This window comes from Indicator indicator, chromosome 40 (assembly GCF_027791375.1).
Source record: "Indicator indicator isolate 239-I01 chromosome 40, UM_Iind_1.1, whole genome shotgun sequence".
Lineage (NCBI taxonomy): Eukaryota > Metazoa > Chordata > Aves > Piciformes > Indicatoridae > Indicator > Indicator indicator.
The window spans coordinates 1,029,744-1,049,366 of record NC_072049.1 but is presented as its reverse complement, the minus strand read 5'-3'; the positions used below and the strand labels follow the sequence as shown (position 1 = coordinate 1,049,366).

At 67.6% G+C, this 19,623-nt stretch overlaps 5 protein-coding genes across 5 annotated transcripts in view; 3 read left to right on the top strand and 2 right to left on the bottom strand.

Moving 5' to 3' along the window:
• The window catches only part of LOC128978918 (mothers against decapentaplegic homolog 4-like), a 5,965-nt gene extending 1,380 nt beyond the window's left edge, over window positions 1-4,585 (bottom strand). Inside the window, exons 1-11 of the mRNA XM_054396954.1 lie at window positions 4,302-4,585; window positions 2,882-3,053; window positions 2,277-2,297; window positions 1,965-2,162; window positions 1,713-1,868; window positions 1,529-1,657; window positions 1,391-1,444; window positions 1,129-1,312; window positions 472-640; window positions 175-313; window positions 42-88 (exon numbers count right to left, since the gene is read on the bottom strand). Of these exons, the coding sequence (XP_054252929.1) occupies window positions 42-88; window positions 175-313; window positions 472-640; window positions 1,129-1,312; window positions 1,391-1,444; window positions 1,529-1,657; window positions 1,713-1,868; window positions 1,965-2,162; window positions 2,277-2,297; window positions 2,882-3,053; window positions 4,302-4,538 (1,506 nt within the window). The 5' untranslated portion in view covers window positions 4,539-4,585. The remainder of the gene's footprint in view (window positions 1-41; window positions 89-174; window positions 314-471; window positions 641-1,128; window positions 1,313-1,390; window positions 1,445-1,528; window positions 1,658-1,712; window positions 1,869-1,964; window positions 2,163-2,276; window positions 2,298-2,881; window positions 3,054-4,301) is intronic.
• A 3,429-nt stretch (window positions 4,586-8,014) lies between these two features.
• Window positions 8,015-12,777, top strand: LOC128978917 (mothers against decapentaplegic homolog 4-like). The gene is made up of 11 exons (XM_054396953.1): window positions 8,015-8,335; window positions 9,602-9,773; window positions 10,358-10,378; window positions 10,493-10,690; window positions 10,788-10,910; window positions 11,000-11,128; window positions 11,213-11,266; window positions 11,345-11,528; window positions 12,017-12,185; window positions 12,344-12,482; window positions 12,569-12,777. Exons 1-11 carry the CDS (start codon window positions 8,099-8,101, stop codon window positions 12,775-12,777), a joined length of 1,635 nt encoding a protein of 544 aa, XP_054252928.1. The 5' UTR covers window positions 8,015-8,098.
• A 310-nt stretch (window positions 12,778-13,087) lies between these two features.
• On the bottom strand, window positions 13,088-14,111 carry RPS27 (ribosomal protein S27). The gene is made up of 4 exons (XM_054396966.1): window positions 14,076-14,111; window positions 13,744-13,852; window positions 13,535-13,645; window positions 13,088-13,259 (listed from the first exon to the last, which is right to left on the bottom strand). The coding sequence occupies exons 1-4, from the start codon at window positions 14,079-14,081 to the stop codon at window positions 13,231-13,233; spliced, it is 255 nt and encodes an 84-aa protein (XP_054252941.1). The 5' UTR covers window positions 14,082-14,111; the 3' UTR covers window positions 13,088-13,230.
• A 313-nt stretch (window positions 14,112-14,424) lies between these two features.
• RAB13 (RAB13, member RAS oncogene family) lies at window positions 14,425-16,517 on the top strand. Its single transcript, XM_054396952.1, has 8 exons — window positions 14,425-14,563; window positions 15,459-15,519; window positions 15,606-15,666; window positions 15,799-15,876; window positions 15,952-16,041; window positions 16,135-16,200; window positions 16,321-16,371; window positions 16,443-16,517. The coding sequence occupies exons 1-8, from the start codon at window positions 14,440-14,442 to the stop codon at window positions 16,515-16,517; spliced, it is 606 nt and encodes a 201-aa protein (XP_054252927.1). The 5' UTR covers window positions 14,425-14,439.
• Window positions 16,518-16,982: 465 nt separating this feature from the next.
• Window positions 16,983-18,082, top strand: JTB (jumping translocation breakpoint). The gene is made up of 5 exons (XM_054397010.1): window positions 16,983-17,116; window positions 17,217-17,257; window positions 17,375-17,460; window positions 17,591-17,670; window positions 17,750-18,082. Exons 1-5 carry the CDS (start codon window positions 17,040-17,042, stop codon window positions 17,904-17,906), a joined length of 441 nt encoding a protein of 146 aa, XP_054252985.1. The 5' UTR covers window positions 16,983-17,039; the 3' UTR covers window positions 17,907-18,082.
• Window positions 18,083-19,623: the final 1,541 nt, after the last annotated feature.

Below are 19,623 nucleotides of genomic sequence, written 5' to 3'. Positions count from 1 at the left end.
TAAAACACCATTTTTTACTGACCCCCCCCCCCCCTACTTACTCCACGCCGCAGGTCGTCCACCCCAATGCCTGCCGCCGCCGACAGCCCTGCGGGGAGGGAGGCGCTGAGCTGGAGGTCGTCCCCGCGGCCACCGGGGGCCCTCAGCCCGGTGCCAGGGCTCCATCTCACTCACCCACAGCCGGTGCGATGCCTCCCACCGAGCCGGGCCCCGGGATGTTGCCGGCGACGGCGGCGGCTTGAGCGGCGGCGGCAGCCTGGGCCGTGGCCGCCTGCTGCTGCATCTGCCGATGGCACTGCCGCAGGTCAAAGACCTGAGGGCGATGCGGGGAGGGCCCTGAGCAGGGGCCCCTCCTGGGGACCCCCTTCAGCGCGGGCTGGTGGGGTCCCTCCAGGGACCCCCAGCGTGTGTGACCCCCTGCCCGGGACCCCTGCGGCTCCCTCCCTCAGCGCCCCCCCGGAGCACCCCCACCTTGATGTAGGCCCCGGGGTAGATCTTGTGGACGGCGTCGCCGGGGGCCCTGCCGGCCTGGCGGTCCAGGTAGAAGCTCTGGACGAAGAGGGCGTGGGCGCTGCGGCAGCGCAGCCAAACGTCGCCCTCGCCCCGGCACTGCAGCTGCACTCCCCTGCCGATGTGCAGCCTGCCCAGGGACGGCGTCAGTGCTGCCCCATGGGTCCCACAGCCCCCCGTAGAACCCCCCCTGCCCAGGGATGAGGTCAGCATGGCCCCCCCCCCGAGCTCCTCTGCTGCTCCATCCTTCTCCAGGTGCCCCCCACACATCACTCCCTCCTGACCTGTACACCCCACCCCTATCCCTTCACCTGCCTCATCACCTGCCCCCGCTTCCCCTGTATCACTCCACTTACCCTTCCACCCCCCATGTGCTCCCTGTACCCCACTGCTGCCCCCCATCCCTCACTCCCCCTCCACTCTCTACTCCATTCTCCCCCATGTGCCCCTCCTCCCCCAGTTTGCCCCTTGCTCCCCCAAACTGCCCCTGTGCCCCCATTGCCCTCCATACACCCCCTCTGTGCCCCCCATCTCCCCCCTCCCGCCCCACACCTCACTCTCCCCATGGTCCCTTTCCCCCCTCCCTTTCCCCTCCCCACCCCATGCCCCCCTCCCCACCGGGCCCTCTCGCTGGCGCTGGTGCGGTGCACGTTGGAGAGCTGCCCCAGGCAGAATCTGGCCCCCCCCGAGGGGTCCACGTAGCCATCCACGATGACCACAGGGCAGCTGGAGGGCACCTTGAAGGTCTCCCCCACCTGCACGTCCATCTCAAAGTAGGCGATGGAGCACCAGAACTCCGGCCCTGGAGGGCACAGGGCAGGGTCAGAACACCCAGGCCTCGAGGAGGGGGTGATGGGGGTGTGGGGTGGGGGGCACTCACCAGGATGGGTGGACACTGGCTGCTGGTAGGGCACAGAGTGACGGGGGGAGGGCCCTGGGAGGGGACAGGGGTGAGGTCAGCACTGTCAAGCGGAGGGTGTCCTGCAGATGACTCCCTGCCAGTGCCCCCCAAACCTACAGTAGCGGCTGGGGTGCTGCAGGGGGGGCTGTGAGTGCCTCTGGCTGCTGGGTGGTGCTGGGGGGCTCGGCTGTGGCCCCCCCAAGCTCGCTGTGTAGATTCCCGTCCTGGTCCAGTTCACCGCAGAACCTGAGGTAGGAGAAAGGGTGGCAGGGGTGGGAGTGTCCCCACAGGGCCCCCCCACTGTGCTGGGGGCAATTGGTGTCCCCAGTACTCACTGTGGTAGGGGGGTTGGGGTAGCTGTTCTGCAGGGGGGGCTGTGCCGGGGCTGGGGGGGGGCAGGCGACCTGCAGCAGGCCCTGGGTGTGGGGCAGGGGCAGCAGAGAGCCCCCTGGAACTGCTGGGGGGACACGGGGTGGGAGGAGGCTCAGGGGGGCACCCCCAAACCCTTCCCCAAGGGAACAGGTTGGGGGGGGTTAATGGGGGAGGCACTCACCTGGGGGTGCCACGGGCAGTGCAGGGCAGAGGCTGGCAGGGCTGTGGGGGGTCTCTGGGAGCTGCAGAGGGGGCAGCTGCTGCTGGTAGCTCTCAGAGGGGGGCAAGCGAGGAGCCCCTGTGCCCCCCTGCTCCTGGCCGGGCATCAGCTCCATCTGCACACAGTCATGGACAAACTCCTCCTTCACCGCAGGGGGCACTGGGCAGGGGGGGGGCACACACACCGGAGACCATGGGGGGCACGGGGACCCGCGGCAGGGGGGGGACGCTGGTTCTGGGGCTGCTCCCAGCCGGCCCCGGGCTGGGGTCTCACCTGGGCTCGGGATGCTCAAACCTGGTGGGGAGCACATGGGGAGGGGTTAGGGGGCTGGCGGGGTGGAATGTCAGTGGTGGGGGTGGTGTCAGTGGGGGTGTCGGGGGGGCTGTGTTTGGGTCCTGGGGGTGTCGGGGGGGGGGTCAGTGGGAGGTGTCGGGGGGGCTGTGTTTGGGTCCTGGGGGTGTCCGGGGGGGTCAGTGGGAGGTGTCGGGGGGGCTGTGTTTGGGTCCTGGGGGTGTCCGGGGGGGTCAGTGGGAGGTGTCGGGGGGGCTGTGTTTGGGTTCTGGGGGTGTCGGGGGGGGTCAGTGGGAGGTGTCGGGGGGGCTGTGTTTGGGTCCTGGGGGTGTCCGGGGGGGTCAGTGGGAGGTGTCGGGGGGGCTGTGTTTGGGTTCTGGGGGTGTCGGGGGGGTCAGTGGGAGGTGTCGGGGGGGCTGTGTTTGGGTTCTGGGGGTGTCGGGGGGGGTCAGTGGGAGGTGTCGGGGGGGCTGTGTTTGGGTTCTGGGGGTGTCGGGGGGGCTGTGTTTGGGTCCTGGGGGTGTCGGGGGGGGTCAGTGGGAGGTGTCGGGGGGGCTGTGCCGCCCCGCCCCGGGCCGGGGTCTCACCGGCAGGGGCCAGCACGCGCTCGTAGTGGTAGGGGTTCACGCAGACGCTGTCCTGCTTCAGGTGGAAGGCGAAGCGGCAGAACCCTGCCGGCCGCAGCTCGCTCTTGTGCAGGTCCGGCCAGCGCCACAGCCGCGCGTAGATGACGTGCGGGAAGCCCTTCCTGCCAGCCACCTGGGGGGCACCGTGCCACAGGGGGGGTGTGGGAAGAGAGCTCTAAGGTCCTGGACTCCGACCCTAACCCAACACTGCCCCAGCACCACCAACCCATGGCCCTCAGCACCACAGCTGCAGGGCTTGGAGACCCCTCTAGGGATGGGAACTCCACCACTGCCCTGGGCAAGCCTCAAGGGGCAGAAATTGTTCCTCATGGCCAAGCTGAACCTGCCCTGGGGCAACCTGAGGCCATTTCCTCTTCTCCCACCACTTGGTCCCCTGGCTAAAGAGCCCAACCCCACCTGGCTCCAGCCTCCTCTCAGGGAGCTGTAGAGACCCAGAAGGTCACCCCTCAGCCTCCTCTTCTTCAGCCCCATCCCCCCCCTGCCAGCTCCCTCAGCTGCTCCCTCCCCAGCCCTCTTCTCCAGACCCTCCCCCAGTTTCTTTGCCCTTCTCTGGCCCTGCTCCAGCCCTCAGTGTCCTTCTGGCAGTGAGGAGCCCAACGCTGACCCCAGGATTCCATCTGTGCCCTCCCCAGTGTCCAGCCCAGGGGCACAATCCCTGCCCTGCTTCTGCTTGCCACAGGGACAAGCTGGGGGTGCAGGGATGCTCCCCCCTCCTCTCAGGCTGACCACATCCCACTGGGATGCTGGACCCCCCCTCACCTCCACCGGCACTGTGGCAGGTGGCAGGCCAGGACCCTGCGACAGTGCAGGGGTCCCCCCTTGCACCTCCCTAGCTCCAGACACAACAATGCCCCCGCTGCCCCCCGCAGCCTCGCTGCCCCCCCAGCCCCGCTGCAGGCTGCCAGGCAGTGACTCATCGCGGGGAGTGGGGGAATAGAGCCGCGGGGAGTGGGGGAATAGAGCCGCGGGGGATGCCAGCGCCAGGGGCTCAGAGGGGATTGTGGGCAGGGGGCAACGCTGCCTGCAGCTGCTCCTGCCTAGATGCCTCTGGGCAGGGGGGGACACCTCTGCTTGTCCCTGTCCCTGTGCCCCCAGCCCTGAGGCAGCTGCGGCTGTGGGGGGGTGGGCACAAGCTCAGACACTGAAGTCAGCCTGGCTGCAAGCCCAGAGCCACAGGCTCGCCGGGGAGGGGGTCCTCCTGTGTGCCCCTCCCTGGCAGGGTTCCCTCCCCCGGGCCCCTTGGCACAAGGATGCTCGGGGAGGGCCATGGGATCTCGGGGTCACAGGACACCCCAATACCCAGGCTCCCCCGGCGCGGGGGGGCCGTGGGGCGCCCCGATGGCTCCCCGGCGCTGGGTACCTGCAGCCTCCCGTCCAGGGTGCGCTGGATCGTGACGCAGTTGCTGGGATGAGCTCCACTGGTGGTGACGGCAGCCAGCAGCGCCTCCAGCTCGTCCCTGCGCTCCTTCAGCTTCTTGACCAGGCTCTCGATGGCTCTCTTGGCGAAGGTTTCGTTCTCCCCGCCCTGCCGGTGGCACATCAGGCTGTGCACGATGCTCAGGCAGGCGTCGGTGCCGGCGGGCGCGCCGAGGGCCATGGCGCCGCTCCCCTGCAAGGCAGGCACGGCACGGCCCTGCCTGTCACCCCCGCCGCAGAGGCCCTGCTGTCCCCGCTGCCCGCGCCCGCACGCCTGCCCTCGCACGGGGGGCACCGAAAGGGGAGCGAAGCACCCTGCAGGGTGGTCGGTGCCGGCGGGAGGGAACGCGGGCCCTGCGTAGCACCGTGGATGTGACGGCCCCGATGGCAGGTGAGGAGGACGTGGGACGAAGCCTTTCTCTCCCCTCGAAGGGGTGGGCAGGTGAAGAGCCACAGGGACGGTCCCCAGATCCCTGCAGTCCTTGGCGCCCGGTCCGCGGCGTCACGGCCGTGGGGGACACCGCCAGTGCCACAGCAGCAGCCTGGCACGGCGCAAGGGGGGACTGCGTGCGTGGGAGCCAGGGAGAGGGACTGAGGGACAGAAGGACAGAGGGACACAGGCACTCAGGCACTCGTGCTCCGCCGCGCTGCCTGCCCCGGCATCTCCCCACCGCTGGCTCCAGGGCCAGACTAAACACAGCCCCCGCCTGGCGCCGCTCTTTAACCCCTCGCTGGCTGCTGGGCTGCTGCTTTCCTGCCTCCCTGCCAGACGCAGCTCACGCCGAGAGACGCAGACAGGGCACAGCGCCCGGGGGGGCACACCCCGCGAGCAGCGTTTCCCCCTCCCCATGCCGCGGCTGTGCCCGGGGGGCTCTGGTGGGCGCTGTGGGGTCGGGGTCCTGCTTCTTTGCCGCGGTGGCTGCCCAGGCTGCGGGGGCTGGGAAAAGCCCTGGGCTGGTGGCAGACACAACAACTCCCCCCGCCCCGCTCCTTATCCGTGGGATGGGACCCGGGTGTCCTGCCAGCGTCCTGCCAGCTCCCTGCCGATCCCCCGACCTCTCCTCCCCGCACGGGCACACGGCCATGAGACCCCCCCTTGGCTCTTGCCGAGCTCCTCCAGCTTGAGATGAGCCAAATGCTGTTGGCCTTGGGATGCTGGAGGGGCCCCGTGGAGCTCCCTCACAGCTGAGCACCCCACCAGGGTATGGGGTGCATACCGTGGGTGCTAATGGAGCCTGGAGCAGCCACACTGGGGCTGCCAACACTGCTGCTGGCTTTCTGCCAGCCTGCTTGTCCCCAGAGCCCTGGCACACCCTGCCTCAGGGGTCAGTTTTGAGGCCAAAAGAGGTGGAAAAGGGCATCAGGGCGAGCAGGGGCTCTGTGGGATCACCCTGGAAGGAGTGTCCAGGGACCACACCACCAGTCCTGGTTCCCTCCCAGCCCCAGTGGGGCTCAAAGTGCCAGAGCCATCTTCGTGCCCCCTCCAAAACAGCCCAGTCTGGTTTGAGGGAAACTGGGGTGAATTGGGGGGGAGGGGGGGGGGAGGGGGTGTGTTAGAAATGGCTTTATTACAGCTCCAGCTGCCCCGCAGTGTGGTCCCTGTTGGCACCATGGGCAGAGCAGACCCCAAGAGGTCCCTCCTGCCCCAGTGTGGGAGAGGCAGAGGAGCAAGGAGGTCCCAGATGGGAAGTGACATTTCTCTGGAGTCTTTTGTCCCTCGCGGGGATGTGGTGGGGCGGGCTTCTCGCCAACCTGTCAGGGCAGCGTGGGGGTAGCCGGTTGCTGCTGTGGCCCGGTAGTTTGCGTTGTGCCCATCGTCTCAATACCCACTTTACGATCATTGCAATCCCTCCCCCCACCTCACCTCCCCCCCCCCAACCCTCCGCTCTTTCCCCCCTTTCCCCCGCTCCTCCGCATAACCCCTCCCTCCTTCCCCCACCTGTCTCTGCTCATCCTGCTCACCCCCTCGCCTCCTCGCCACCGCTCCCCCCCCGCCTTGGCCCCTCCCCCCCCCCTCCCCTCCCCCCCTCATCTTTTCCTCCTTCCCTTACCTTCGCCCCCCCCGCTCCTCTCTAGCCCACCTTCCTTCCCCCTCCTCTCTTTTTTGTTCCTCTCTCCGTTGTTGTTGTGTTGAGGAAGGGAGAGCTCAGTGCCAGCCCCACGCTGCCCTGACAGGTTGGCGAGAAGCCCCCAGCCACATCCCCGCGAGGGACAAAAGACTCCAGAGAAATGTCACTTCCCATCTGGGACCTCCTTGCTCCTCTGCCTCTCCCACACTGGGGCAGGAGGGACCTCTTGGGGTCTGCTCTGCCCATGGTGCCAACAGGGACCACACTGCGGGGCAGCTGGAGCTGTAATAAAGCCATTTCTAACACACCCCCTCCCCCCCCCTCCCCCCCAATTCACCCCAGTTTCCCTCAAACCAGACTGGGCTGTTTTGGAGGGGGCACGAAGATGGCTCTGGCACTTTGAGCCCCACTGGGGCTGGGAGGGAACCAGGACTGGTGGTGTGGTCCCTGGACACTCCTTCCAGGGTGATCCCACAGAGCCCCTGCTCGCCCTGATGCCCTTTTCCACCTCTTTTGGCCTCAAAACTGACCCCTGAGGCAGGGTGTGCCAGGGCTCTGGGGACAAGCAGGCTGGCAGAAAGCCAGCAGCAGTGTTGGCAGCCCCAGTGTGGCTGCTCCAGGCTCCATTAGCACCCACGGTATGCACCCCATACCCTGGTGGGGTGCTCAGCTGTGAGGGAGCTCCACGGGGCCCCTCCAGCATCCCAAGGCCAACAGCATTTGGCTCATCTCAAGCTGGAGGAGCTCGGCAAGAGCCAAGGGGGGGTCTCATGGCCGTGTGCCCGTGCGGGGAGGAGAGGTCGGGGGATCGGCAGGGAGCTGGCAGGACGCTGGCAGGACACCCGGGTCCCATCCCACGGATAAGGAGCGGGGCGGGGGGAGTTGTTGTGTCTGCCACCAGCCCAGGGCTTTTCCCAGCCCCCGCAGCCTGGGCAGCCACCGCGGCAAAGAAGCAGGACCCCGACCCCACAGCGCCCACCAGAGCCCCCCGGGCACAGCCGCGGCATGGGGAGGGGGAAACGCTGCTCGCGGGGTGTGCCCCCCCGGGCGCTGTGCCCTGTCTGCGTCTCTCGGCGTGAGCTGCGTCTGGCAGGGAGGCAGGAAAGCAGCAGCCCAGCAGCCAGCGAGGGGTTAAAGAGCGGCGCCAGGCGGGGGCTGTGTTTAGTCTGGCCCTGGAGCCAGCGGTGGGGAGATGCCGGGGCAGGCAGCGCGGCGGAGCACGAGTGCCTGAGTGCCTGTGTCCCTCTGTCCTTCTGTCCCTCAGTCCCTCTCCCTGGCTCCCACGCACGCAGTCCCCCTTGCGCCGTGCCAGGCTGCTGCTGTGGCACTGGCGGTGTCCCCACGGCCGTGACGCCGCGGACCGGGCGCCAAGGACTGCAGGGATCTGGGGACCGTCCCTGTGGCTCTTCACCTGCCCACCCCTTCGAGGGGAGAGAAAGGCTTCGTCCCACGTCCTCCTCACCTGCCATCGGGGCCGTCACATCCACGGTGCTACGCAGGGCCCGCGTTCCCTCCCGCCGGCACCGACCACCCTGCAGGGTGCTTCGCTCCCCTTTCGGTGCCCCCCGTGCGAGGGCAGGCGTGCGGGCGCGGGCAGCGGGGACAGCAGGGCCTCTGCGGCGGGGGTGACAGGCAGGGCCGTGCCGTGCCTGCCTTGCAGGGGAGCGGCGCCATGGCCCTCGGCGCGCCCGCCGGCACCGACGCCTGCCTGAGCATCGTGCACAGCCTGATGTGCCACCGGCAGGGCGGGGAGAACGAAACCTTCGCCAAGAGAGCCATCGAGAGCCTGGTCAAGAAGCTGAAGGAGCGCAGGGACGAGCTGGAGGCGCTGCTGGCTGCCGTCACCACCAGTGGAGCTCATCCCAGCAACTGCGTCACGATCCAGCGCACCCTGGACGGGAGGCTGCAGGTACCCAGCGCCGGGGAGCCATCGGGGCGCCCCACGGCCCCCCCGCGCCGGGGGAGCCTGGGTATTGGGGTGTCCTGTGACCCCGAGATCCCATGGCCCTCCCCGAGCATCCTTGTGCCAAGGGGCCCGGGGGAGGGAACCCTGCCAGGGAGGGGCACACAGGAGGACCCCCTCCCCGGCGAGCCTGTGGCTCTGGGCTTGCAGCCAGGCTGACTTCAGTGTCTGAGCTTGTGCCCACCCCCCCACAGCCGCAGCTGCCTCAGGGCTGGGGGCACAGGGACAGGGACAAGCAGAGGTGTCCCCCCCTGCCCAGAGGCATCTAGGCAGGAGCAGCTGCAGGCAGCGTTGCCCCCTGCCCACAATCCCCTCTGAGCCCCTGGCGCTGGCATCCCCCGCGGCTCTATTCCCCCACTCCCCGCGGCTCTATTCCCCCACTCCCCGCGATGAGTCACTGCCTGGCAGCCTGCAGCGGGGCTGGGGGGGCAGCGAGGCTGCGGGGGGCAGCGGGGGCATTGTTGTGTCTGGAGCTAGGGAGGTGCAAGGGGGACCCCTGCACTGTCGCAGGGTCCTGGCCTGCCACCTGCCACAGTGCCGGTGGAGGTGAGGGGGGGTCCAGCATCCCAGTGGGATGTGGTCAGCCTGAGAGGAGGGGGGAGCATCCCTGCACCCCCAGCTTGTCCCTGTGGCAAGCAGAAGCAGGGCAGGGATTGTGCCCCTGGGCTGGACACTGGGGAGGGCACAGATGGAATCCTGGGGTCAGCGTTGGGCTCCTCACTGCCAGAAGGACACTGAGGGCTGGAGCAGGGCCAGAGAAGGGCAAAGAAACTGGGGGAGGGTCTGGAGAAGAGGGCTGGGGAGGGAGCAGCTGAGGGAGCTGGCAGGGGGGGATGGGGCTGAAGAAGAGGAGGCTGAGGGGTGACCTTCTGGGTCTCTACAGCTCCCTGAGAGGAGGCTGGAGCCAGGTGGGGTTGGGCTCTTTAGCCAGGGGACCAAGTGGTGGGAGAAGAGGAAATGGCCTCAAGTTGCCCCAGGGGAGGTTCAGGTTGGCCATGAGGAACAATTTCTGCCCCTTGAGGCTTGTCCAGGCCTGGCACAGGCTGCCCAGGGCAGTGGTGGAATCCCCACGCCTGGAGGGGTTCCCAAGCCCTGGAGCTGTGGTGCTGAGGGCCATGGGTTGGTGGTGCTGGGGCAGTGTTGGGTTAGGGTCGGAGTCCAGGACCTTAGAGCTCTCTTCCCACACCCCCCCTGTGGCACGGTGCCCCCCAGGTGGCTGGCAGGAAGGGCTTCCCGCACGTCATCTACGCGCGGCTGTGGCGCTGGCCGGACCTGCACAAGAGCGAGCTGCGGCCGGCAGGGTTCTGCCGCTTCGCCTTCCACCTGAAGCAGGACAGCGTCTGCGTGAACCCCTACCACTACGAGCGCGTGCTGGCCCCTGCCGGTGAGACCCCGGCCCGGGGCGGGGCGGCACAGCCCCCCCGACACCTCCCACTGACCCCCCCCGACACCCCCAGGACCCAAACACAGCCCCCCCGACACCCCCAGAACCCAAACACAGCCCCCCCGACACCTCCCACTGACCCCCCCCGACACCCCCAGAACCCAAACACAGCCCCCCCGACACCTCCCACTGACCCCCCCGACACCCCCAGAACCCAAACACAGCCCCCCCGACACCTCCCACTGACCCCCCCGGACACCCCCAGGACCCAAACACAGCCCCCCCGACACCTCCCACTGACCCCCCCCGACACCCCCAGAACCCAAACACAGCCCCCCCGACACCTCCCACTGACCCCCCCGGACACCCCCAGGACCCAAACACAGCCCCCCCGACACCTCCCACTGACCCCCCCGGACACCCCCAGGACCCAAACACAGCCCCCCCGACACCTCCCACTGACCCCCCCCCCGACACCCCCAGGACCCAAACACAGCCCCCCCGACACCCCCACTGACACCACCCCCACCACTGACATTCCACCCCGCCAGCCCCCTAACCCCTCCCCATGTGCTCCCCACCAGGTTTGAGCATCCCGAGCCCAGGTGAGACCCCAGCCCGGGGCCGGCTGGGAGCAGCCCCAGAACCAGCGTCCCCCCCCTGCCGCGGGTCCCCGTGCCCCCCATGGTCTCCGGTGTGTGTGCCCCCCCCCTGCCCAGTGCCCCCTGCGGTGAAGGAGGAGTTTGTCCATGACTGTGTGCAGATGGAGCTGATGCCCGGCCAGGAGCAGGGGGGCACAGGGGCTCCTCGCTTGCCCCCCTCTGAGAGCTACCAGCAGCAGCTGCCCCCTCTGCAGCTCCCAGAGACCCCCCACAGCCCTGCCAGCCTCTGCCCTGCACTGCCCGTGGCACCCCCAGGTGAGTGCCTCCCCCATTAACCCCCCCCCAACCTGTTCCCTTGGGGAAGGGTTTGGGGGTGCCCCCCTGAGCCTCCTCCCACCCCGTGTCCCCCCAGCAGTTCCAGGGGGCTCTCTGCTGCCCCTGCCCCACACCCAGGGCCTGCTGCAGGTCGCCTGCCCCCCCCCAGCCCCGGCACAGCCCCCCCTGCAGAACAGCTACCCCAACCCCCCCTACCACAGTGAGTACTGGGGACACCAATTGCCCCCAGCACAGTGGGGGGGCCCTGTGGGGACACTCCCACCCCTGCCACCCTTTCTCCTACCTCAGGTTCTGCGGTGAACTGGACCAGGACGGGAATCTACACAGCGAGCTTGGGGGGGCCACAGCCGAGCCCCCCAGCACCACCCAGCAGCCAGAGGCACTCACAGCCCCCCCTGCAGCACCCCAGCCGCTACTGTAGGTTTGGGGGGCACTGGCAGGGAGTCATCTGCAGGACACCCTCCGCTTGACAGTGCTGACCTCACCCCTGTCCCCTCCCAGGGCCCTCCCCCCGTCACTCTGTGCCCTACCAGCAGCCAGTGTCCACCCATCCTGGTGAGTGCCCCCCACCCCACACCCCCATCACCCCCTCCTCGAGGCCTGGGTGTTCTGACCCTGCCCTGTGCCCTCCAGGGCCGGAGTTCTGGTGCTCCATCGCCTACTTTGAGATGGACGTGCAGGTGGGGGAGACCTTCAAGGTGCCCTCCAGCTGCCCTGTGGTCATCGTGGATGGCTACGTGGACCCCTCGGGGGGGGCCAGATTCTGCCTGGGGCAGCTCTCCAACGTGCACCGCACCAGCGCCAGCGAGAGGGCCCGGTGGGGAGGGGGGCATGGGGTGGGGAGGGGAAAGGGAGGGGGGAAAGGGACCATGGGGAGAGTGAGGTGTGGGGCGGGAGGGGGGAGATGGGGGGCACAGAGGGGGTGTATGGAGGGCAATGGGGGCACAGGGGCAGTTTGGGGGAGCAAGGGGCAAACTGGGGGAGGAGGGGCACATGGGGGAGAATGGAGTAGAGAGTGGAGGGGGAGTGAGGGATGGGGGGCAGCAGTGGGGTACAGGGAGCACATGGGGGGTGGAAGGGTAAGTGGAGTGATACAGGGGAAGCGGGGGCAGGTGATGAGGCAGGTGAAGGGATAGGGGTGGGGTGTACAGGTCAGGAGGGAGTGATGTGTGGGGGGCACCTGGAGAAGGATGGAGCAGCAGAGGAGCTCGGGGGGGGGGCCATGCTGACCTCATCCCTGGGCAGGGGGGGTTCTACGGGGGGCTGTGGGACCCATGGGGCAGCACTGACGCCGTCCCTGGGCAGGCTGCACATCGGCAGGGGAGTGCAGCTGCAGTGCCGGGGCGAGGGCGACGTTTGGCTGCGCTGCCGCAGCGCCCACGCCCTCTTCGTCCAGAGCTTCTACCTGGACCGCCAGGCCGGCAGGGCCCCCGGCGACGCCGTCCACAAGATCTACCCCGGGGCCTACATCAAGGTGGGGGTGCTCCGGGGGGGCGCTGAGGGAGGGAGCCGCAGGGGTCCCGGGCAGGGGGTCACACACGCTGGGGGTCCCTGGAGGGACCCCACCAGCCCGCGCTGAAGGGGGTCCCCAGGAGGGGCCCCTGCTCAGGGCCCTCCCCGCATCGCCCTCAGGTCTTTGACCTGCGGCAGTGCCATCGGCAGATGCAGCAGCAGGCGGCCACGGCCCAGGCTGCCGCCGCCGCTCAAGCCGCCGCCGTCGCCGGCAACATCCCGGGGCCCGGCTCGGTGGGAGGCATCGCACCGGCTGTGGGTGAGTGAGATGGAGCCCTGGCACCGGGCTGAGGGCCCCCGGTGGCCGCGGGGACGACCTCCAGCTCAGCGCCTCCCTCCCCGCAGGGCTGTCGGCGGCGGCAGGCATTGGGGTGGACGACCTGCGGCGTTTGTGCATCCTGAGGCTCAGCTTCGTCAAGGGCTGGGGCCCGGACTACCCGCGGCAGAGCATCAAACACACCCCGTGCTGGATTGAGGTGCACCTGCACCGAGCCCTGCAGCTGCTGGACGAGGTCCTGCACACCATGCCCAGCACTGAGCCAACCCCTCCCTAACTTAATTTTTGTAAGAAAAACGCCCCTCCCCCCCGAAAAAAAAAAAAGTGAAAAGCACCAAAAGCTGAGTGGGTGCTGGGATTTAAATGCCTGCCGGTGGAGAAGCTGAGAGCCTCCAGCACAGGCTGGGGTGGGTTTGCTCCTGGCTTGACTCAAAGGATCATTTCAAGGTCTGTCCACCTCCCATCACTCAGCTACCCAGGGGAGACACAAACATCAGCCTCCCAGAATCTCTGACAAACTGCCCTCCCTCACAGCGAGCAGCTACAGCACTAAACCACACTAATCTGTAGATATTTTATCCAAAATTTATTGACATCGCGGGGGTGAAGCTGCAGGGACAGCACCAAAGTCACATCCGCGGCAGCCCTCCGAGCAGCCCCCTCGGGCGGGCCGGGCAGCTCCGTGGGGTCGCCCCTGCTCTGGGCCTGCAGTCACAGCCATCCCCACTCTCTAATGCTGCTTTCGCCTGAAGGAGCAGCCTGGGGAGGGAGACAACAAAATCCGGGCGGTTAGAAACGGCAGGGGCCCCGCTCTGCCTTCCCGCCGCCGTTTCCTCACCTCTCCAGCCCCAATCCAGCCACCTACACCTTGTCTTAACCACCCTCGTTCTCAAACCGCCTATAACCGAGTGCCTTTTAACCTTCCAGCCCACAAAATCCGCATCTGCACCACCTCGAGTTCCGAGACCACCCCCGGAGCTCCCCAAGGAATTAGGCGGCCATAAGCCGCTCCCCGTCCCGGGCCCGCTACCCACCTTCTGTCAGCCTAGCCTTGCCCCCCGTGGGCTGGCACAGCACGGTCGAGCAGCCCACACATAACACGACGGTCTGCGCGTGGCTGAACACCGTCGTGATCTTGTAACAACCTGCGGGTGAAAGGGAGAGCGCTGAAGAGGGGGCGGCAGAGACACCGGGACTCCTTGTGCTCTCCCCACCTCTTCCCGGGACTGGCCCATGGCCCTACCGGGGCATTTGACGTCCATAAAGTAAGAGTTGGGGCTCTGGACCAGCCGCTTCTTCTTGTGCTTCCTCTTCTCCTCCTCAGGGGAAGGGTGCAGCAAATCCTTCGCCAGCTGCGGGGATAAAAGCCTGGTGAGCACCCAGCTCCACGCCCGCCATCTTGGGGCCCTCGCCGTGGAGATGGCGGCGATTACGGCTCCGCCAGGCCATCAACCGGACTCGCCCACGCCTGCTTCCCTCCTCCCAACCCTCCTCCCCGTCGCGGCGCGGCGCTGCGTCTCGTTGTCTCCGGGACCGGCGGGACGGGACGGGGCCCAGGGTCGGGAGCGCACTCACGGGCATGTTGGCGTGGAGGCAGACGCGACCGAAAAGGAGTCCCACCGGAAGTAGGAGCTGCTATATCCGCTGCGGGGTTTCCCGCACGGGCGGAAGTGAGGCACTGCTGCCGTGCGCTGCTATCTTGGGAAGGGCGCAGGAAAGGGGAGGCGGCCATGTTGGTGAGGGCACCACCGTGGGCTGGGCGCCCGCAGCGCGGGAGGCGCGGGGAGGCGTGACGTGGCGATCCCCGCGGTGATGTCACGGAATGGTGACGCCCCAGCGGCGGGGCCGGGCCCAGGGCGAGTCCCCGCCTGTAGTGGGGGCGGTCCGAGGCCGGGCCCGGGGCCGGGCCGGGCCGGGTCCCGGTGGCGGCGGAGGGGCCATGGCCAAGGCCTACGACCACCTCTTCAAGCTGCTGCTGATCGGGGACAGCGGCGTGGGCAAGACCTGCCTCATCATCCGCTTCGCCGAGGACAACTTCACCAGCACCTACATCTCTACCATCGGTGCGTGAGCAGCACCCCCGGGGATCCCCAAGTGAGGCGGCAGGGACGGCTCCCATCGCTCGCCACCATTCTCTTTCCCTGCCTGCCACCCCGGGAACAACGCTGGGAGCGACATCGGGGACTTGGCTGCACCGGGGTGCAGCTCCGTGCCTCGTCCCGCCCGGTGTCCGACGGCGCTGAGCCGTTTCCAGGGGCTGCTCCACGAGGGGAGCTGGCGTGGCACGGTTCCACCGGCCACGGCTCGACGCCGCCCGGGACCCCGGCGTTCACCGTCCTGTCCTCCTCCGCCTGAGTTTCCACCACGCTGCTGGAGCCATTTCCTGACCCCGGCGCAGCCGCCCCAGGACGGCCCGGGCCAGAAGCTCCAGCATGGACACGCTAGTTGCCAGCCGGGCCGGGATCCAGGCTGAGCCCGACCATCATCCTCCTGTCCTGGGGCTCCAGGCCCCGGGGACTTCCCCCCACCATCGTCATCCTGGTTTGGGCCTTCAGCTCTCTCCAGTCCTCTCTGCTCCACTTCAGCCTCTTGAAATAGGGTCGAGCAGAAAAGGGAGTGCAGAGATGAAGTTTTTTGGGGTTCTCTGCCAGCTTTTGGGGCTGGTTGGTGTGATTAAGGGAGTCCGGCATCTCCACCTCTGTCTCCAGCAGCCATGCTAGGTGATGCCATCCAGCAGGAATGCCATTTCCAGCAGGCTCAGGGACCCCAGCGACCCCCTCCTACCCTCCACAGCCAGGGCCAGGCCTGGACTTTGCTCCCCCTCCCCTTTCCCGGGATGACAGATGGTTACTGGGAAGCTGGAGCCTGGGGCTGGGAGTGGAGCAGTTTATGGCATCCCCTCCCGGCTCGGGTGCAGCTCCAGCATCCCCATCCCCCACCCCTCTCCTTCTTTCCCAGGCATCGACTTCAAAATCCGGACAGTGGACATCGATGGGAAGAAAATCAAGCTGCAGGTGTGGTGAGTAAAGGGGTGATGGGAGGAATTGGGGACCCCCCCACTTCATATCAAGCCACCCTCATTCCCCCTGCTCTGCCTCTCTACAGGGACACAGCAGGACAGGAGCGCTTCAAAACCATCACCACAGCCTATTACCGTGGAGCTGTGGTATGTCAGAGGCAGGGACAGCAGCACCCCAAAGGGCTAGGGCAGCTCTGAGGGGTATTGAGGACAAGAACCCCCCCTTCCCCCAAGCTGGGGCAGAGGGTCCCTGCTCTGCTGACCTCCCTGTCCTGGCAGGGCATCATCCTGGTGTATGACATCACCGATGCAAAGTCCTTTGAAAACATCCAGAACTGGATGAAGAGCATCAAAGAGGTAAGCAGGCAGGGCCTGGGGCTGGGTTGCCATGGGGGTCCTGGGGGCATCCTGCCCATCCTCTGCTGCCTGCAGAACGCCTCAGCCGGGGTCGAGCGTCTCCTGATTGGCAACAAGTGCGACATGGAGAGCAAGCGCAAAGTGCAGCGTGAGGAGGCGGAGAAGGTAGGGGGGGGCATGGTGGGTGGGGGGCACTGGGGGCCTTGCCCTCCCTTTTGGCACCCAGATCAAAGGTGGGGGGTCCCCTTGTCCCCACAGCTGGCAAAGGAGCATGGGATCCGCTTCTTTGAGACCAGTGCCAAATCCAGCGTGAATGTGGAGGAGGTGAGGAGAGGCCCACAGGTGGTGGGGATTTCCCCATTGCCAGGGAGACTGCTTTCTCCCCGTGGGGGGGTCCCAATCCCTGGGAGGGGTCACTGGTGACCGTCACCCCCTGCTCCTTAGGCCTTCAGCATGCTGGCACGAGACATCCTGCAGAAATCCTCCCGGAAAGCAGTAAGTGGGGCCGGGGTGGGGGACACCCCCCTGCTCCCGCCCCCCCTGACCCATTCCCTTCCCTTTTCCAGGCCCCCAGCGGCAGCAGGCCCCTGCTGGAGCCCGGCCCCGCGAGGAAGGCCGGGGGTAAATGCTCCCTGGCATAGAGCCACCGGACCCCCCCCCCCACCGCCGCCACCGCTTCCCCTGCCTGCCCCGGTGAAGCGCGGGCGCCTCGCTGGGGGTCGGGGAACCGACACGACGCAGATCGCGGGGGGCTCCGGGACTGGCTGGGGGGCGGTACAGGGCTGACCCCCCCCAGTCCACACCTTGTGCCATAAAGCCCAGCTTGTGCCTTGCCCCGTCTCCGGTGTCTGTGTTGGGGCCGCGAGGGACGGGGAGACACGGGCGGACGGGACCGGGAGCGGGGAACGGCGGACACGAGGGGGGGGGGGGGGGGCCGCGAGGCGGGGCTGCGCTGGGCGGGACAAAGCTAAGCCACGCCCCCAGTAAGCCACGCCTCTCAAGCGGCCTGGCGCCGACGCTCCGCCCAGGCTCCGCCCAGGCTCCGCCCAGGCCCCGCCGCGCACGGAACCCCGCCCTTCGCGGCGTTTCCCAGCGGGCCCCGCGGCTCAAGATGGCGGCGTCTCCCCAGACGCAGGACTCGGCCCGGTAGTTCCGCTGCGCCCATGGGGCCCCAGGGCCTCCTCGGGCCGCAGTTCTGCGTTCTCTACGCTGTCCTGGGTGCTCTGGTCTGCGGGCTGCGGTGAGCGGGCGGTCGAGGGTGAAGCCGAGCCCGGAGGGGGAAATCGTGGCCCGGCCGGTAACGGAGCGCGGCCTTCACGGCGACTCTGCTCTCTCCACAGGCCAGCGGCGGCGATGGCGGTGAATGATGAGAAGCGGTCGGGTGAGTGCAGGTCTGGGCTCGGCGGGGCGCGGGCAGTCGGGGACCACTGAGTTCGCGACTGCACTCATGTGGGTTCCTGGCTGGGCCCGCACTCAGCTGCCGTTCTTTTTCCCGCAGCGAGCCCGGTGACGGCCACGCAGTGCTGGCAGGTGGAGGACTACGTGGTGGTGCAGGAGTGCTCCCGCTGCTCCAGCTTCCAGACGGTGAGGCTGGGCTGTGCTCAGCCCTTCACCTGGCCAGCCAGGCCCCGACGTGCCCAGCCCACGGCTGGCGGGCTCGGGGCGGCAGATCCCGCCCCCCAGGCAGCCTCTAACAGCTCCTTTTGGGTTGTAGAAGGCCATGACGGAGTGCAGGCCCACGGGGTTCGTCGAGAAGGTCACCTGTGCCACCTCCAGGAAGGATGATTTCAAAAGGTGGGGGCAGGCCCCGGGTCAGCAGGGTGCAGGCTGGGGCTGGGGGCTGAGGCCGTTGCTGACTCTCCCGTGGGCACAGGTGCCGCTCGGCCGTGATGGAGGCTCACATCTTCTGGCGCTTCGTGGGCACCATGATGTGTGTGGCTGCTCTCTTCGCTGTGCTGGTGGTGTGCCGCCAGCGGGTGCTCGACAGGAAGGCTCTGGAGAAGGTTCGCAAGCAGCTGGAGTCCATCTAGCACGGCCCTGCCGCCAGGTCTCTGCTCACCCTCCGCTGCCAGCTGGGCAGCAGCAACAGGGGTGGGCCGGGGCAGGCCCTGCCCTGCTCCGTGACCACGGGGCACTGCCAGCAGCTGCCCTGGATGCCACCAGGGGTGCCCTGCTGGGGGTCCCCGGGAAGGTAATGTGTAATAAATGCTGGACATTGGCACTGGAGCAGTGCTGGCGTTTGTGCCCAGGAGGGTGGAAGTGACACAGCTGTGCCACCAGCCTGGCACTCTTGAAGTTTTGCGGGGGGGGCGCCTTGTCCCCCACAACCCCACCACAAGCAGCACCAACCCTCTGATGTGTGTTGGGGTGCAAACCAGGCTTGAGTTTATTTACCAAGGGGCACAGCTGGCATGCCCTGCCCAGACTCGGCTATGTCCCCCCACTGCTGCCCCCAGCTTGGGGGGGTTGCTCTCTGCTGCCTGTCACATCTCGTCCGCATGTCCCTGTTTAGCAGTCTCCACGTCCCCTGGGGTGGCCTGGTCTGAAGAGTTGGTGCCCAGCTCCCTGTCAGGGAGGAGCCCCCCACCCCTGTGCCCCCCTCCAGCTTCATCCTCCATGGCAGCCAAAGATCCTGGCGCTTCTGCCCACAGCCACCCTTGCACAGAGGACTGGGATTCTCCAGCTGGTCCCAGCAGCTCCCCCCGTGTCAGGATGTGCCTGGAAATCCCTGTGGGAAACAGGGAACACCGAGCTGGGCACTGCTGGGGTGGGGGAGCTCCAGCTAGTGCTCCCCAGGACCCCTGCAACCCCCCCTCACCTCCGGTGGGCTTCTGCCCACCCTGGCTGCCCTCTGGCCGCTGGCGGAAGGGGCTGCAGCTAGGGAAGAGGATGAGTCCCAGGGAGAGGAGCAGGATCTGCCGGGGAGTGACAGGGATTGAGTGTCCCTGAGTGGTACCACGGGGCAGGGGGACACTGATGGGCGCATCATGATGCGTGTGCCACCCTACCAGGGCACAGGTGCTAGTTTGGGCAGCCTTGTTGGACGTCTGCTTGATCAGTGCCTGCAGCTGCCGCAGCAGGGACCTGCAGGGCAGAGGGTGGCAGCTGCTTGTTTTGGATGTCCCCTGTCCCTGTACCCCATCCTGGCACCATGCCACACTCACCCATTGAGCTTCTCCAGCTCCTGGACTCTCTTCCGCAGCTCCTGGTTCTGGGCTGAGCACGCAGCCACCCTGCTCAGGCAGAGATGGGGACAAGTGAGGGGCTGTGGCTCGTGGCATGGGTGCCATGCCAGCTGGTGGTGCCACCAGCACCCACCTGCTCTCCAACCCATCCAGATACTCCTTCTTCCTGCGACGGCTGTCCTGGGCTGACTGCTTGTTCCGGATCTTCCTCCTCACCTTCTTCAGGATCCTCTCCTCAGCCTGAGGAAGGAGGATCCAAGGCTGAACTCTGCCCCATGGCACTCCCAACTGCCCCCCAAACCTCCCCAACCCACCTGGGTGAGGGGCAGGGCACTGGGCAGCATCACCCCCTCCTGTGCCAGCAGCCTCTTCTCTTCCTCTGTCAGGCGAAGCTGCTGCGATGGAACAGGTGTGGGGACAGGCTGGGGGGGACAGAGAGAGGGCTGAAGGGGCTCCCCGTGGGCCTGGGGGTGCCTGGGGAGTGTGGGGGACACACGGAGGAGCAGCAGGGACTCACTGTGGGGCTGGGGGCCGGCAGGGGCAGGTCGATGATGCTGCAGGA

Bases quoted from the DNA above. Each gene is read 5' to 3' on its own strand.
- LOC128978917 (XM_054396953.1), top strand. From the start codon at position 8,099: ATGGCCCTCGGCGCGCCCGCCGGCACCGACGCCTGCCTGAGCATCGTG. The intron at 9,774-10,357 runs GTGAGACCCCGG...GCTCCCCACCAG, and splicing joins GCGCGTGCTGGCCCCTGCCG to GTTTGAGCATCCCGAGCCCA. The intron at 10,379-10,492 runs GTGAGACCCCAG...CCCCCTGCCCAG, and splicing joins TTTGAGCATCCCGAGCCCAG to TGCCCCCTGCGGTGAAGGAG.
- JTB (XM_054397010.1), top strand. From the start codon at position 17,040: ATGGGGCCCCAGGGCCTCCTCGGGCCGCAGTTCTGCGTTCTCTACGCT. The intron at 17,117-17,216 runs GTGAGCGGGCGG...CTCTCTCCACAG, and splicing joins GCTCTGGTCTGCGGGCTGCG to GCCAGCGGCGGCGATGGCGG. The intron at 17,461-17,590 runs GTGAGGCTGGGC...TTTGGGTTGTAG, and splicing joins GCTGCTCCAGCTTCCAGACG to AAGGCCATGACGGAGTGCAG.
- RPS27 (XM_054396966.1), bottom strand. The intron at 13,646-13,743 runs GTAGGGCCATGG...TTTCACCCGCAG, and splicing joins TATGGACGTCAAATGCCCCG to GTTGTTACAAGATCACGACG. The intron at 13,260-13,534 runs GTGGGTAGCGGG...CTCCCTCCCCAG, and splicing joins CAAGGCTAGGCTGACAGAAG to GCTGCTCCTTCAGGCGAAAG.
- RAB13 (XM_054396952.1), top strand. From the start codon at position 14,440: ATGGCCAAGGCCTACGACCACCTCTTCAAGCTGCTGCTGATCGGGGAC. The intron at 16,201-16,320 runs GTGAGGAGAGGC...CCTGCTCCTTAG, and splicing joins CCAGCGTGAATGTGGAGGAG to GCCTTCAGCATGCTGGCACG. The intron at 16,372-16,442 runs GTAAGTGGGGCC...TCCCTTTTCCAG, and splicing joins AGAAATCCTCCCGGAAAGCA to GCCCCCAGCGGCAGCAGGCC.